The sequence below is a fragment of the Pituophis catenifer genome, unplaced genomic scaffold, assembly GCF_029215685.1.
Source record: "Pituophis catenifer annectens isolate HBS135680 unplaced genomic scaffold, rPitCat1.0.hap2 SCAF_16, whole genome shotgun sequence".
Taxonomy (NCBI): Eukaryota; Metazoa; Chordata; class Lepidosauria; order Squamata; family Colubridae; genus Pituophis; species Pituophis catenifer.
Window position 1 is genome coordinate 12,545,355 of NW_027256896.1, and position 17,229 is coordinate 12,562,583.

Sequence of the window (17,229 nt, forward strand, 5' to 3'; positions counted from 1 at the left end):
GTTATGTTTCATTTAAGCCTCTCCAACTTTTAGAAGCAGTCAAGGAAAATGGCTTGGTTCACCTGAAGAGCATTTTGCTATTTCCCATTCTCATCTAGGGGTTCGATTCAGCTTTTTGGAATATAGACGGTGAAATCATTCAAGTTCCTTCCAACTCACCAGATGTGAAAAATCCACATCTACAGGGGAAATTTTCATATCTGTGTTAACAAATAATAGACAGACTATGCATTGACGTGCTATTCAAAAGCCATTTTGATTTTGCTGCTTACTTTATCTCCAGAAACAAGGCGTGTCCCGTTAGTACTCCAATTCAGGACTGAAATATCAGCATTATGATTGGAGGGCACAGCATGATGCTCCTTGTCTTGTTTATTCACTACTACCACATCTCCCATCTCACAACCCACGGCCACAATCAATTTGGAAGGGTGCCAACTGAGATACGTGACCCGAAAGTTTTTTTCCAAGTGTGCATCACCCACATACTCTCCCTGGGGGATGAAAAAAAGGAAAGACAGATCAGTATCATTTTAATATATATATTAATTAAAGAGCAGCACAGAGTTGCTGTTTGTCAGCAAGAAATAAAAAGCCCAGAAACTTGTGAATGAGATTTCACAGAACCAGGGCTGTAGAACATCTTAGCTTACGTAGGTAAAACCTGGCTAGAAAGAATTTGCATATATATATATATATATATATATATATATATATATATCACACACACACATACACTTCTCTCCCCCCTCTCTATTTTTGAGCATATATATATATATATATATATATACACACACACACACACACATATATATGTATGTATGTATAGTTTCTCAACCATATCAACTTTAAGACAAGTGGACTTCAACTCCCAGAGTTCCTCAGCTAGCATTAACTGGCCTAATCCTTCAACACATCTCAGACTCTCTAAATAAATTGTATATATTAATTTTATATATTATGCAGGTAATGCAAAAGCCTGGCACTTGATTAGCCCAAGACAACCATTAGTTTTAGAACACTTGCCTGTTCTTGGAAAATATCCACACTGCCACCAGAGTTTGCATTAATGGATGCAACAGCTAAAAGTGGCTGAAGACGGTGCCACGTTATGTGGGTGTGGGGTCCACAGGACTCAAGAGCTTCTATTCGATGATCAATGTATACCGCCATAGTCAGACGCCTATGAGACAAAGTATTTATTGTATAACCAGCTGAAGAGTGAGAGCCAAATATGAGACCGAAAGGCAAATTATATGTTGAAACATAAACTGAAGAAATAAAAAATAAATGTTCTTTGCACATGGAAGGAATTAATCCCACCCATTATTTATCTCTTAATTTAATGATATATATTTGTTTTCTTTCCCTGTCCTCCCACCAAGAACAGAAGGAAAAATGCACAGAGGGCAAATTTTTGCTTTCCACCATCTACACGCAGGTTAAGGGTGCTCCAATTTGCTCCAACTGAAATGTGGGAGAAATTAAGACTCCAAGCAAGCAAATTGTACAAATCACGATCCATCGTAAGAGCGCTGTTCCTGTTCAAAAGCTGTCCAGAATCCTCTGGAGTGAGTGGCCATATCAAATCAAATCCATTAAATTAAATGTTGCAGATATTTGCATTTGAAAGGCAAGGAGGAGGTGGTGGAGATGAGGGACCCAGATTGTTGGGGGCAATTTGTTGACACTGTAAACCGCTTTGAGTGAGGGCTGTAAAGCACTGTGAAGCAGTATATAAGTCTTAGTGCTATTGCTATAGCATTAAAAAAAACAACTAAAATCTTTTATCAGTCAACTCTGCAGTCTAGTCTAATATTTACAGACCCCTCACATCCTGGATATAAATTCTTTCAACTCCTACCCTCAGAACAATGCACACCAGAACAACTAGATACAAGGACAGTTTTTTCCCAAACGCCATCACTCTGCTAAAGAAATGATTCCCTCAACACTATCAAACTATTCATTACTATTGTCTGCATTACTATTAATCTTCTCATCGTTCCCATCACCCATCTCCTCCCGCTTACGACTGTATGACTGTAACCTTGCTGCTTGTATCCTTACGACTTATATTGATTGTTTCCTAGTATGATTTGATTGCTTATTTGTACCCTATGACTATCATTAAGTGTTGTACCTTATGATTCTTGACGAACGTATCTTTTCTTTTTATGTACACTGAGAGCGTATGCACCAAAGACAAATTCCTTGTGTGTCCAATCACACTTGGCCAATAAAGAATTCAGTTCAGTTCAGTTCAGTTCAGTTCAGTTCAGTTCAGTTCAAGTCAAGTCAAGTCAAGTCAAGTCAAGTCAAGTCAAGTCAAGTCAAGTCAAGTCAAGTCAAGTCAAGTCAAGTCAAGTCAAGTCAAGTCAAGTCAAGTCAAGTCAAGTCAAGTCAAGTCAAGTCAAGTCAAGTCAAGTCTATAGCTCTGAGATTTCCTGGTGGTGTCTTGTCCAAACACTAGTCTAGTCTAGTCTAGTCTAGTCTAGTCTAGTCTAGTCTAGTCTAGTCTATAAGTCTGAGATTTCCTGGTGGTGTCTTGTCCAAACACTAGTCTAGTCTAGACTAGTCTAGTCTAGTCTATAGCTCTGAGATTTCCTGGTGGTGTCTTGTCCAAAAACCAACTAGATCTGATTCCACTTTGCATTTCTTCCAAATGAATGGCGATGGGCAGCCTAAAAAAATAACACACAAGCACACCTAACGATTTTTATTCCCTTGTTTTATTAAGTTTTTATGCTGCCCATTTCTCTTACAGGGCAGACCATGCAAGCATAGATTCCGCCAATCACTAGGAAATAAATCAACCACAAACATTGCACAGGTCCTCCTGCCTGCAAGTCTTTAAATGTCTCAACCTGGAGAGCTTGAGGTTGTTGGGTGGACTTCAACTCCCAGAATTCCCCAGCAAGCCTTGCAAGGCTGAGGAATCCTGGGAGTTGAAGTCCAGCCCATCCACAAGCAGCCGAGATTGAGAAATCACTGCTTTTAAAAAACCTTAGGAAGGGCCAGGAGAGATGATAAAGATTGAGTGGGGGAAAATTAAGATTAATTAAGGGTTCTCCCCCCCCCCCGCGATCCCACCCCATTGGAGGATCTCCTGTATGGCAGTTAAGCCCAGTTCGACTCCCATAGACGCGGCCGTCTTTGCTTTCCTGTGGGATGTTTCCCCGATCTGGCAGCTCAGGGATCTCCTGGTGGCCTCCCATCCATGCTTCCACAAAAGCCGCGCTTTCCTTTCAGGAGCGGGGGGGGGGCAGGCAGGGGCATATAGAAAGCCCCCTCGGAGCGCGAGCTGGGCCGAAGCTGGGCTTTTTTTTCCGGTCCCCCAACGAAAAGGCCTCGGAAGCAAGCGAAGGGGAGTCCTCCACCGCCATCCCGGACTTGGCCCACTTTACCTGGTCTCGGTCCGGTCAGGATCCGATCGAGGCCTGCTGGGCCGCTCGAAAGGAGAGGCTTCGCGTTGCCCTTGGCAACGGCGAGCGCGCGCGCCCGTCCGCCACGGAAATCCCCGAAGGGGAAGCGAAGAGAGGCGAACGGGGGGGGGGAAGGAGGCGGAAATTGCTGAGCGCTTTCGCGCATCGCTTCTTCGGCAAGGCGGTGGAAGAGGCGCTCTTGGGGTTTGCAAAACTGATTTTTTTTCCCTCTCTTTTTCTCCCGTTTTTGGACTTTCTGCCCAAAGAAGTAATTAAAACACACACATACACACACACCGGGGTTTTTTTGCTTATAGGTTTTGTTGTCCAACAAGCCAAGATGCTTCGGTCTCTTGGCTTGTTTTGAGAACAAATCGCGATAAGGTGCTTCTGTTTTTCTGTGCTGAAATGCCCCTCCCCTGCCTTTTCAGTGGTGGTATTTTATTTATAAATAAGAGAATGACAAGAGTTGGAAGGGACCTTTAGGTCATCTAGTCCAACCCCCACCCACTACCCCCCCTTGGCGGCGGGGGGAGGGCAAGCAGGAGACCCTACACCGTTTCTGACAGATGGCAGTCCAGTCTCTTCTTGAAAGCATCCAGGGATGAAATAAGTAAATAAATCCATATCTATCTTATATCTATCTATCTATCTATATCTATCTATCTATCTATCTATGTCTGTCTATCTATCTCTATATCTATCTATCTATATCTTCTGTCTATCTATATCTATCTATTTGTCTACCTATCTATCTCTATCTATTTATTTGTCTGTCTGTCTGTCTATCTATCTATCTGTCTGTCTATTTATCTATATCTGTCTATCTGTCTATCTATATCTTCTGTCTGTCTACCTATCTATCTATATCTATCTATCTATATCTATCTATCTATCTATCTATCTATTTATCCATCTGCACTACTATTAATTTTCTCATCGTTCCCACCACCCATGTCCTTCCACTTATGACTGTATGACGGTAATTTTGTTGCTGGTATCCTTACGATTTATATTGATATTGTTTCCGGATTGTTTATTTGTTCCCTATGACTATCATTAAGTGTTGTACCCTATGATTCTTGACGAATGTATCTTTTCTTTTTATGTACACTGAGAGCGTATGCACCAAGACAAATTCCTTGTGTGTCCAATCACACTTGGCCAATAAAGAATCCTATTCTATTCTATTCTATTCTATTCTATTCTATTCTATTCTACTCTACTCTACTCTACTCTACTCTACTCTACTCTACTCTATTCTATTCTATCTCTTATCTATCTCTCTAACTCTCTCTTTCTCTCTCTCTTTCTCTCTCTTTTACTCCTATAACTATAAATTATAGTTCCTCTTCCAAAGACAACAGAAAGCCTGTGGTCTCGAAGATGTGATTACTTTTTATAACAGCAATAGCTTTCATGGAATAAAGTCCGCTTATAATTGCGAACAGATACGCATCACATCGATAGGGCCACACTTCGCAGGGTAAAAAAACCAGGACTCCAACCTTTTTTAAAAATCCCTCCACCTCTTTCACCATTGGTCCCCTGCCCTGCCCATCCGACAGGAACCAGCCAATTCACGATCCGCCCCACCCCCCCAAAAAAGTGACTTAATCCCCTCCCCTTTCTGAATCCCCGCCCATCTCTTCCTCGGAGCCAGTGTGGTTCCTTGTCTCCACCACTTCCGGCACGACTTGGCTGCCCTTCCAATCTCTCTCTCTCTCTTTTTCTCTCTCATCGCGCATCTCCTCGCGCGCTGGGCCGTCCCGTGTCATCTGTCGCGCGCGCGGCGCCCCGATTGGCCCAACCTTTCCTTCCGCGACCTCCCCCTCCTTTCGACGCCGACCAATGAAAACATTTGTTTGGGAGTAAGGAAAAAAAAAAAAAAAAAACCACACCTCTTTCCTGCTCCTCCCTCCTCCCCCCACTTTCCCTTCCGCCTGCCTTTTCCTTTCTTTCTTTCTTTCTTTTTCCCCGCCCCTTTGGAGGCGTGGCTTGTCTCGAGCTCTCCGGGCTCTCTCTCTCGCTCTCTCTCCCATCTGTGCGCGGCGCGTGGCTGCAACGAGGAAGCGGAAGCAAACCGGGGAGCTCGCGGGGCAGGCAAGCAGCGGGCGGGCGTTTTGCAAAGGCGGCCGCCTTGCCGAGGAGTTTTGCAGGGGCGGAGAAGCCGCACAAGGGGCGGCTGGCCGGGATCGGTTGCCCTGCCGCCGCCGGTGCCGGAGGATTCCCATGCATCAGGTAGGAGACCAACGCCCCGGTGGCTTTGCATACCCGGTAAGGAAGGGGTGGGTGGGTGGGTGCTGGGGGTCTCCTCGCCCGTCCTGCAAAAAAAAAAAAAAAAACAATTGCAACCCCATCAAAAGGGCGTGCAATGCAATATATCGGTTCCTGGGATTGACTTTTGCACCCGTATCTCGCCCTTTGCAAGGTTGGATATTAATTAATTTATTTGTTTATTTATTAATTTTTGACAAGCAATGTATAAGATAACGGATATAAGTCTATCCCGCCGGCGGGATGCAGAGAGGAGTTTTATATGGGGATGTCACAAACACACACCCCCACACCGCCTCCTCCCCCCCCCGCCCCCCAGGCTGGGCTTCCTTAAGGGGTTAGGCAGCTTGCACGGGTGATCAGTTTTGCACGGGTGGTCAGCCTTGCACCGAGGAAGCGAAGGAGGAAGGGCGTTTTGGATTAATTCCCCCCATTAAGTGTGGGTGGGGGGAAAAGGGGGGGAAGGTATCAGAGGGGAGGGCATAAGAGCCATGGCGGGAGTAAATATTGACCGACCTAGTAAAGTGAAGAGCAGAGATGTAGGTGCAATGGGGAGGGTGTGGGTGGAAAAATGAGTGGAGAGGATGCGGGAAGGGATGGAAATCTGGCAGCCGTGTGAAAGGTGGAAGGGAAAGGATCGGATAAAATTCAATTATTATTTTTATTATTTTTATTTTGATGATGATGATGATGCAGTTGGGCGTGTTCAAACGGGCCAGTTGCTCCTGTCTGCTGACAATGCCACTTCCCGCATCTGCCTTTGCTTCCATCATTCATTCATTCATTCATTCCCCTAAAATATCTTAAACAGCAATATTCAATCGATTATTGAAGGTGATCTTTGCTTATTGGCCCATGGATTTGTTTCTCTGCTTCGGTGAAACCGGGCGAGCCAGTTCTGCAGATGTGTTGATTTTATCATGCTGGATGGTTTTTTGTTTTTTGGTGCGGCCATTTTTGAAACTCTCTCAAGGCTTAAAACGAACTGAGTCTATATCCCCCCCAAATGAATAAAAAAAAGGTGCACCAAGAATGTGATCCTTTTTGTTTGCCTTCTAATGCTTTGGGGCATTTTTAGTTCCAATGAAGTTATGGAGCTTCCATCTTGGTATCCAGTTTTGAAAATGGGCATTTAAAAAAATATTCTGTATTCAAGTGCTCCCAAGTGAAGCTTAGGCAAGGAATGTCTATGCGCTGTTTTCTTGAAAGGTTATATTCTTTGGAGGTGCTGAATCTTTTGGCTAAAAGCAACTTTCTACTACTGTTCTTGTTATGCTGATGGGTGTTGAGTTGCAATTTCTAATTGAAAATATCCTTACAGTGTGTTTGGTGACAAATAAGGATCATTTTTAATTCTCAATATACCCTGAAGAGTGCTTAATTTTTCAGGGTATATTTCCAAACGTCTGATAATTTCTATGACCTGTGTGATAGAAGTTGAAAGAGATTTTGCTTTGCATCTTTTCCAGTGTTGTCCTCTGCGTGTATTTTTTTATTTTTTTAAAAAAGAGGAGGGGGTAGTTAATTTATGTGGTTAATATCGGTTTGCAGGCTTCCTGCCTAGAAGGTTAGGGTTGGTTTTTGTTTTTTTTAAAAAAAGCAATAACCCAAGGGATATAATTGTCCCCCCCACCCCAAAAGTCACGATCAAGTATGGATTACCCCTTCCATGAAAACCTGGCAAGCGAATGCCCCCCTCCCCTGATTTGAAAAGATGGCACAAGGGCATCTCAGCATTGGGCAGCCATTGATTCCCAATAGCGAAGGGGGAGAAAGGGAAAGGGGAAAGTCTTATATATCCACCTCCTTTGCAAATAAAAAAATCCTCTAAACTCCCCTAACCCACTCTAAGTTATCTAGCCTCCCCCCACCCCCAATAAACCCCCTCCCCAACCAATAAAAGCTGCTCTCCAGCTTCCCCAAATGCAAGAAGCAAGTAAGTTCACTAAAGAGGTTGGGTGGGTGGGAAGGCAATGATGGGGTGTGGAGAAAGGAAAGGGGAAAGTGTTATATATCCCCCTCCTCTGCAAATTAAAAATTAAAAAAAAAAATCTCTAAACTCCCCTAACCCACACTAAATTGTCTAGCCTCCCCCTACCCCCAATAAACTCCCCCCACACACAACCAATAAAAGCTTCTCTCCAGCTTCCCCAAATGCAAGAAGCAAGTAAGTTCCCTAAAGAGGGTGGGTGGGTGTGAAAGGCTGGCCTTCCTAGACGGGGGGGGGGGCGGTTTGCCTTCTGCACCCACCCCAAACCTCCACCCCCTCCCACCTCCAGGCTTTTGTTCGCCTCCCTCCCTTTGCAAAAATAAAAAAAGGGGGGGGAATTGCGCGTGGCTTTTTTGCAAGGAAGGAAAAAAGGGAAGGGGGGGGGGTTTCTTCCTTTTCTTTTTTTGGAAAGAAGGGGAGAAAAAAAAGAGTTGGGAATCTTTGCACTCCCCTCCCTACACCTCCCCCCCGTCCAGGAGACACACACACACACACAAACACACACCCAGGAGCGCGCACACCCTCGCTCGCAAACGAGGAGGAGGCAAAAAAAAACAACTGCTTGCTGGGTTGCTGCAGCGAGGATCATCATGAACGCCCCCCCTTCGGGAGCTCGCCTCGCCTCGGCTCCATGGTGAGGAGAAGGAAGAGCCCCCCCGGCCCGGCAGACCCGCAGCATGGGTAGGCGGGGGGGGAGGAGGAGGAGGAGAGGAAGGGTCGCTCGGGGTGGCGGGGGGGGGAGCAACCCACCCACCCAAAACGCGCGCCCCGGCCGAGCCTCTTCTTTATTTTTTTTGCCTCTCCCTGCCCAGCAGCCACTTTTCTCTCCGACTTGGGCCGCTTCCCGGGGCTCGCGGGCGGTCTTCCCTCCCAGGATCTTGGGGGGGGGGGTTCCCAGCCGTGTGGGGGGTGGGGGTCTCCCGGCCCCCCCTTCCTCGAAGCCCGCCCCTCCCCCCCCGCGGACCCCTTTTTGGGCCCGCGCGCTCGGGTCCGGGACGAGAGATGGGAATCGAGTGGCAAACAACGGCGGCCATGTTGAGCCGAATGTCTGCGGCGAAAGTTCTCCCCGCGGGGAAGGAAGGGAAGAAATCAAAGGCCTGGCGGGGAGGGGGCTTGGGGAGCCCTGGGCGATGAGGGGGTGGGGGGTGGGGAGACCCCTGAGGGGAGTGGGAGGGAGGGGAGGGGAGGGGGAGACCCTTGGCTGGCAGGCGCCGGGGGTTGTTTTTGGGGCTCTCCAGCCTCACCCTCTTCTTCCTCCTCCTCTTCCTTCTCTTCTTCCTTCTCTTATTTTTTTTTTCCTTTTCTTTCCCTCCCCTCCTGCCAGGATGACAGTCAAGCTGGGTGACCACAGCAGCGGCGTTGGAGCCCCCGAGGAAGGCCTGAGGAAGCTGGGCAAGAGAGGAGCAGCCGGCGAGGAAGAAGGGTGCCCCGAAGGAGGAGGAGGATGTGGAGGAGAAGGAGGAAAGAAGAAAGCCGAGGAGGAGGGGACCCCTCAAGGAGATGCGAATGGGGGTCCCTCTTCGGGGGTCCCGGCTTCACCCCCGGCTTCGTCGTCCGCATCAGGACCACCACCGCCGCTGCCACCGCCGCCGCCAGCCCCCAGCCACGACCAGCATCACTTCCTCCGGTCCAGCGTCCGGCCGCAGAGCAAGAGGCTGAGGAAGGATCCCCAGGTGTCCTGCGTGGCGGCCGTCGGCGGGATGGGCGGCAGCGGGGGGCAGCGCGGCCCCCACGGGAAAAGGAAAAGGTGGGTCGTACGTGCAGACCGCCGCCACCCTCGTCAGCCTGGACGTAGGTCGCACGTGCAGGACGTCGGGCCGTCACAGCCGATGGTTCGTGCAGGAAGAGAAGCCGGGGTGAAACCGGCGCTTTGGGAGTGGACCCCCGAATGTGTATTATGGGGGTTCAGGTGATTCGAAGCATCGTTCGTCAGGCTGGGCTGTTTTGGGGTTTGTTTGTTTTTTGCCCCACCCCAAATTGATCCGGTGACAGTCAAATCCATCCAGAAGTCTTGGATTCAAATTAGGAAATCCGTTTAGATTGGGAATGTTGCTTGGTTGTGCTATTCCTGCTGCTTGCCTTTTTTTTTTTTATAGTGATTTTGGTTTGTTTTTTTTTATCTTCCTTGGGTGCTGGAGGTTTAAGTTGGCCCACTCTCAGGTCTGAATGGCTCAAGAATTTAATCGATTGATTACTGTGATGATCAGCCTTGATAATCTTAGAAGCAGCCTCCTTGAAAAGCCTCAATCTGATCTTTTGGATCACCTGCATGGTGATTGAGTTCCATTGTGGATATCTAGCATCTGGAGTCCCTGGGCACGGTCTGGTTCCTAGTCAACAAATGAGTCTCGATATTTTCTTGTCCATTTTCAAAATATTGTTTTTGATGCTTTCCGAGTCGCAAAAAGAGAAGCTGTTTGAATGGTTCCGATGTCTCTAGACTAGGAATCTCTTGATCCATTCTTTGTTGTCTTTAATTGATGGGTTGTATGAATTTCTGAACGAGAATCAACTGAGTTAGGATTTTTTTTTTGTAATCAGTGTTTGATTAGAGCGTAATTACAAGACATTTCTATGGATTTAATTATTCCAGTTTTCTTTTATTAACCAGTTGCATTTATGAATCCTTAGGATGTCTTTAAAATGGCCTTCACAGGGTCCTTTTATTAAAAGTGTTTTCCCAGATGAACTAGTGTATTCGATAGGAGAAATAAATAGCTATAGAGATGTCATTAGAAATGGTTTGTTTTAGACAGACTTCTACAACTTTGGAACATTAGTTTAGGAATCAAAATTATAGAATCCTTTATGGCATATTTTTGGCAGTAGGGCAGAAAATGTTGATGCCACATCAGATTTGACATTAATTATTTTTGAATAACATATAGTAAGTGGTTTCATACATAATGCAGTGATTTGTGGAGTTTTATCCTCAAAACAGGATTGTGTGAATCCATCCAGTTGTCAGTTATTCAGTGAAGGACAGTTAAATATATCATATTTTAACATGATATACTAAATTTGTCAACGCTAAATGAAACTTCAGCATTGTTTCAGCAAAGAAACGCCACTTTATTATCCTTTGCGCTACTGTAAACATTTGTACTCACACTCACTTATTCCCTGAAATTCTTTTATCCTAATGCTATAGCCAGAACAGCTAATAACCACTTGGTGTAAACATGTACATCTAGTGAAAGTGAAATAGATATCACAAAGTACCTTTGCTTTACCTGTTTATAGGAAGTGCCTACTTCCTTATGTGGATCTGTCTTTTTGGAATGCAACATTTCACTTAGATGTACCTTTTGACAGTCTGAGATTGTTATATATGTAGTTATTAATTTCAAGAGAAGCATTTGTCATATTCAGTATCCTAGATTGATCTAGTTCCTACAGTTAAAGTTAGGGAAAGATATTGTTTTTGACAACATGGACTTCAATTCCCAGAATTCCCCAGCCAGCATGTCCTTTACAGAGAATTGCGGGAATGGAATCCTAAGTGGGAAACCCAGGTATAGACGAGTGCAGATATTTTTTTCCAGAGTGCTGGATGGAAAATTTTCATTTGCTACCTAATCCTCCTAACCGGAGCCTAAATCTTGAGTTTTCTGCAAGCAGAGTCTGTACTGCACAATTGAATTCAATAAATTTCTGCAGAACTCATCTTGGAATGAACGGAAATTCTACCATACTGTGGAGTCCTCAGTGCTCTCTGAGCTTAATTGTTTTCTTGCAGACCTTTTATTACCTAACTAGGTAACATCATCAGTGCTGGAAGGAAGTGGGATTTGCGGAGTGGAGGAGGAGGACTTTGAGGTCCTGGGTGCTCTCTGAACTTGGTTATTTTCTTGCAGATCTTTCATTAGGACCATCTTCTACCATAGCACGACTGTGTGTTAATGGAGCCTTATTTTCGTAACAACATGGCTAGGAATGTTTAAAGTTGGAGCTTGTTTCTCATCCTTCAGATAAATATAGTGAAAGGGGGGGGAAAGTCTTACTTTTTTTCAACAGAACAACATGCTTCAGCAGTTGCAAGAACAGCCAGGAAAGTGCTAATATTTCCACATGCCTTTGATGTGTGAGTCTGTTAATGAAGTACGCGAGTTTAACTATTATGAATTTCGGTTGTAGACAGACGGAGGCAATGACCAGTATTTAACAATGAAACACATCTCATAAGAGTGTAGGAGGTATGGGAAAAATAGATAAATGGAGGCATGGCCTTTTGATTTCATTTCAAGTTCTTTGTGAAGAAGTTGAACTATAATTTGGGAGACTTAATGACTGTCCCTGTTTGACCCTTGAGAGATCAGCAGGAACTTTGAGCCAGTCAAACCCTGTCAAACTTCTTCACAGGTGTGCTGTGGGAAAAATAGAATAGAATTCTTCATTGGCCAAGTGTGATTGGACACACAAGGAATTTGTCTTTGGTGTATAAGCTCTCAGTGTACATAAGGCGAATAAAAGACATTCATCAAGAATAAAAACATACAACACTTAGTGATAGTCAAGGTTACTAATAAGCTGTCAAATTGTACTAGGAAACAAATAAAAACAATATAAATTGAAAGATACAAGCCCATGGTTATAGTAATAAGTGGGAAGAGATAGAGTAAGGAAGAGAATAATAATAGTAAATACAGTCTTAGTAAATTATTTGATAGTGTTGTGGGAATTAGTTGTTAAGCAGTGTGATGGTATTCGGGGAAAAACTGTCCTTGTGTCTAGTTGTTTTGGTGTGTAGTGCCCTGTAGCGTCTTTTTGAAGATAGAAGTTGAAACTATTTATGTCCAAGATGCGAGGGGTCTGTAGATATTTTCACAGCCCTCGTGCAGTATACAGGTCCTCAATGGAAGGCAGGTTGGTAGCCATTGTTTTTTCTGCAGTTCTAACTATCCGTTGAAGTCTGTCTTTGGTTGCAGAGCCAAACCAGACAGTTATGAAGGTGCAGATGACAGATTCCCAAATCCCACCTACGCCACTTTCCACTGCCAGAGAAATGGAAGGAAATAAATGCAATGAATATGCCATTTCCATTACTACTGTAACTTGTACACAGGCAAATATTGGATCAGAAATCTTTCAAGTGAAGCTAATGACAGTAAGGTTATTCGGTATCTGTACCAATAGGCCATTTTGGTGAGATAAGGAAAGGATCATTGCCAACATCCTACTCCTCTCTAAAATATCAGTGGTACTCTTTTCTTGCATGCTGGTTAACTGGAATAATTTTGGTTTAAGCGCTTTGTTGTAAAGGATATTGCTTATTTGTAAGGGGAATTATTTCCCAAAATACATTTGAGATCTTACCTTGACATTAACGAGAAGCGTTCTGGAGGCAAAGTAGGAATGGAAGCCCTATTTGGCAATTCAGCATGATTCATTCATACAGGATAAATAGCAGAAATTGTAATTTCTTGCCCCAACGTTTCTAGTGTTGAAATTTGAGCCAAGGTCTAACATAGACTAGAGTTTCTAGATACATTTTTTAATTTTTCTGGTGTATGTTTTTAAGGACATTCCTGTACCTGCAAAGACTGTTTCAAGACTTTACAAGTAATAGTTTTCAATTTTTCAATTGTGTGGTATTGGTAGAGTTACTAAAAGACTTGTTATTCCTTTTTATAGGCATATAAACTCCCAATTTACTAAGGTTTTATATATATGGCATGATTATCGTCATTATTACCTTGGCATTGCTCCATTTCTAGCTGATTGTGCTAGCACAGCATTCGTGTTGTTGTTGTTAGTTGCGAAGTCGTGTCCGACCCATCGCGACCCCAAGGACAACGTTCCTCCAGGCCTTCCTGTCCTCTACCATCCCTCTTAAGTCCATTTAAGCTTCAGTGACTCCATCCAGCCACCTTGTTCTCTGTCGTCCACTTCTTCTTTTGCCCTCAATCTTTCCCGGCATTAGGCTCTTCTCCAGGGAGTCCTTCCTTCTCATTAGGTGGCCAAAGTATTTTGAGTTTCATCTTCAGGATCTGGCCTTCTAAAGAGCAGTCAGGATTGATCTCCTCTAGGACTGACCGGTTGGATCACCTTGCAGTCCAAGGGACTCGCAGGAGTCTTCTCCAGCACCAGAGTTCAAAGGCCTCAATTCTTTGGCGCTCAGCCTTCCTTATGGTCCAACTACAACTTAAATACTTATAGTTAACTGAACCATGGCTTACTTAACCTAGCATCTGGACTTTTCATATCCTACCCAAGTCAACCACATTGACTAGATCCATGTATCATTTTTTAATTTAGGAGAGGAAGACTGAGGCAGGATGTCTACATATTTGTAAGGCACTTTGGGGGAAAGATGGGGAAAATCCAAGGCTCAGTGTGTTGTGTGATTGCACCCATCGTGGGCCACGTGAATGGTCAGTCCCTCTGAATAGACAGGTATTTGATTCTGGATTGAGCATTGTCTGCCCAATTTTAGGTATGTTTATTTAGAAATTAATTCTTGTTTGGGTTCGCTCAACATACTAAGCAACGTGGTTTGCTTGATTTGGGTTTAGTTTGTTGTGTGAACGTATCTACTGTGATTTATTCAATAAACTGGTTTATTCATTGTGTGAAGCCTGGCATTAAATGGAATAACCCAATATTTGTGCAAGTGTATAGTACAGTATAATACAGGGACACAGTGGCTCAGCGGCTAAGACGCTGAGCTTGTTGATCGAAAGGTCGGCAGGTCAGCGGTTCGAATCCTAGCACCGTGTAACAGGGTGAGCTCCCATTACTTGTCCCAGCTTCTGCCAACCTAGCAATTCGAAAGCACGTAAAAAATGCAAGTAGAAAAATAGGGGCCACCTTTGGTGGGAAGGGAACAGCATTCCGTGCGCCTTTGGCGTTGAGTCATGCCGGCCACATGACCATAGAGACGTCTTCGGACAGCGCTGGCTCTTCGGCTTTGAAACGGAGATGAGCACTGCCCTCTATAGTCGGGAACGACTAGCACATATGTGCAAGGGGAACCTTTGCCTTTATAGTACAGTATATTGGAAGGTACATTTTATGACACACACAGACACAGTTTGATACATCTCATGTTACACATCAGTTTCTTTTTATTAAGAGTATATAAAGTTTCTTAAGTAAACAGTCAGATGCTTTCAAATGTCTGTGTTTGCTGAAACCTTCAGCTATTTTAGTCCTATAGTTGACATTTTTACCATTTTAAAAAAAATATTGCTGACAGACCTTTAAAAGAAAGTGCACAGAGGGTTTGTATTTTAATTAAAAAGTAATATGAATTTGGTACACATTGAGGTGTAGTAAAAAAAAGAAAACAGCCTCTGTCAATCTTTTTCCTTCTTCCAGATGTTGTCCCTTTGTTAGCTGTTAACACTCATGGTCTTGAACAGGTTCTATTTTCCTATTGAAGCTCTTGTTAGTCTGCTGCAGAAAAAAACACTAGAACATCTTGTGGCACTTTTAAAGAGAGACAGATTTATTAGGGCATAAATTTTTGTGGGGATATAGGCTTTAGTCCTCCGAGTGCCTGAATATCATGCATGTTGCAGAAAGATTTTGATGTGGAATCCTTCCTTGCTTTTGGTGGGCTTGGAGTCCATTTTGTGTTCAGCTACTAGAGGACATTTTTGTTCTTCAGGGACTCCTCCTTTTAAAAACCATGGAAATGTCTTCTGGGGATGTTCAAGAGAGGTGTCAGGAGAGGAATTAACAACATGCTTGTTAAAATTAGTATTTAATTTTAAATTGTTGCTGGTTATTCCTATCCTGCCGCTTTCTGCTTTTCCTTCGATGCTGCTGAACGATGTCTGAAACATTGGGCTAGGAAAATCTTTGACTTTGTAGTCGGAGCGAAGGAATGCCTTATTAATGGATTGATTCAATACCACTAAAGAGAAAAAAAAATCTGTTTAATATTTATTACTCACCATACCTTGGGGGAGAACTCCTCTGATGTAAAAACTTCACCATTTAATTCCTTAAAATATTAACCTCATTAATGGCTTCTAATGAATGCACAGTGCGTATTCTGAATGCAAACTATTAGGCAGCTATTAAGTGTGAAACCAACAATTGTGAACTGTTTTCCAAATTTTGAATATTGGGGAGAATTCTTTATTACTATAGTTGGATGGTGTGCTTATATCGATGGTCCTTATTTTTAGTTGCAAGAGATTCTAATCTCCTAAACATAAACTATTTCTCTCTTTTGAAGCTGTTCTTATGCCTAGAATATTTTGCATAGGTTGATCATTGTTTATTCTGATACCGTGTTTCCCCGAAAATAAGACCCTGTTACATTTTTTTGAACCCCGAAATAAGCACTTGGCCTTATTTTCAGGGAGGTCTTATTATTTTGGGGCGCGTGGAGCAAGGAGGGGCTCCTCTTGCCATCTTACCTGATTTCCAGCTCTGTCTCCCTAACCCTAACCAGAGGAAATGGCGGGGACCGGCTGCACGTGCGTTTAAATATTTTTGGGTAGGGCTTATTTTTAGCGCATGCGCTCAAAAGCCCAATTGGGCTTATTATCTGGGGAGGTCTTATTTTAGGGGAAACGGGATAATCATACTAGCTTATAGGCTGGGCAAGATGGCTATTACAAATAAAAGAGTGTATTGTGAGCCGCCCTGGGTCTTCGGAGAGGGGCAGCATATAAATTGAATGAATGAATGAATGAATGAATGAATGAATGAATGAATGAATGAATAAATACACTTTACTTTATAATAATATTTCCATTATTCACTTGAGTCGTGCCCTCAACTGGGCACAACTGAGATTGTACCCATTTTTTTTTGTTTTACAACCAACTTGTCAGACCTCCGAATCTATATGCCATACATTAGACACAGTTTTATAATTTCACAGAAAGCGCTAAATGAATACAAGATACTCAGGCAAAATTGTACATGGTGCCTTTTACACGTTACAAAAGGCAACGATGCTAAAGAGGGTCGAAAGTAAACCGTTCAAATTGTCAAAAACTTTTGGGGCACGATCAGAAATCGGGATAGCCAGATTATTTTGTCATGATTTAAGAGTGATGCCTGTTTGGTCTTTAAAGAGAATGGAACTTACATTTTTTGGGGACTGTGAGTTCTAAATCTTACCTATCAATGTGTAGAACAATTCAGCGACCTTTTATAGTTTAAATTGACAATTGTATTTTCTTGATGCTGCCTCTTGACGTTTCTCACCAGTGCAGAGTCTGTGCAAATTTTTCAGCAGCGGAGGCCAAAATGTAAGGCATACCATATGGCAGAGAAGTACACCTAATATGCCTATTCTTTGCAGATCAATAACATCAATAGTAGGGACGTGGTGGCTCAGTGGCTAAGACGCTGAGCTTGTTGATCGAAAGGTCAGCGGTTCGAATCCCTAGTGCCGCGTAACAGAGTGAGCTCCTGTTATTTGTCCCAGCTTCTGCCAACCTAGCAGTTCGAAAGCACGTAAAAAAAAATGCAAGTAGAAAAATAGGGACCACCTTTGGTGGGAAGGGAACAGCATTCCGTGCGTCTTTGGTGTTGAGTCATGCCGGCCACATGACCACAGAGATGTCTTCG

At 43.8% G+C, this 17,229-nt stretch overlaps 2 protein-coding genes across 2 annotated transcripts in view; one reads left to right on the forward strand and one right to left on the reverse strand.

The window, feature by feature from the left end:
- IFT140 (intraflagellar transport 140) overlaps positions 1-1,173 on the reverse strand; it is a 91,036-nt gene extending 89,863 nt beyond the window's left edge. The window contains exons 1-2 of the mRNA XM_070955238.1: positions 1,027-1,173; positions 273-494 (exon numbers count right to left, since the gene is read on the reverse strand). Of these exons, the coding sequence (XP_070811339.1) occupies positions 273-494; positions 1,027-1,173 (369 nt within the window). The remainder of the gene's footprint in view (positions 1-272; positions 495-1,026) is intronic.
- Positions 1,174-8,309: 7,136 nt separating this feature from the next.
- CRAMP1 (cramped chromatin regulator homolog 1) overlaps positions 8,310-17,229 on the forward strand; it is a 46,937-nt gene continuing 38,017 nt past the window's right edge. Inside the window, 3 exon segments of the mRNA XM_070955207.1 lie at positions 8,310-8,373; positions 9,017-9,404; positions 9,406-9,439. Coding sequence (XP_070811308.1) covers positions 8,324-8,373; positions 9,017-9,404; positions 9,406-9,439 — 472 coding nt within the window. The 5' untranslated portion in view covers positions 8,310-8,323.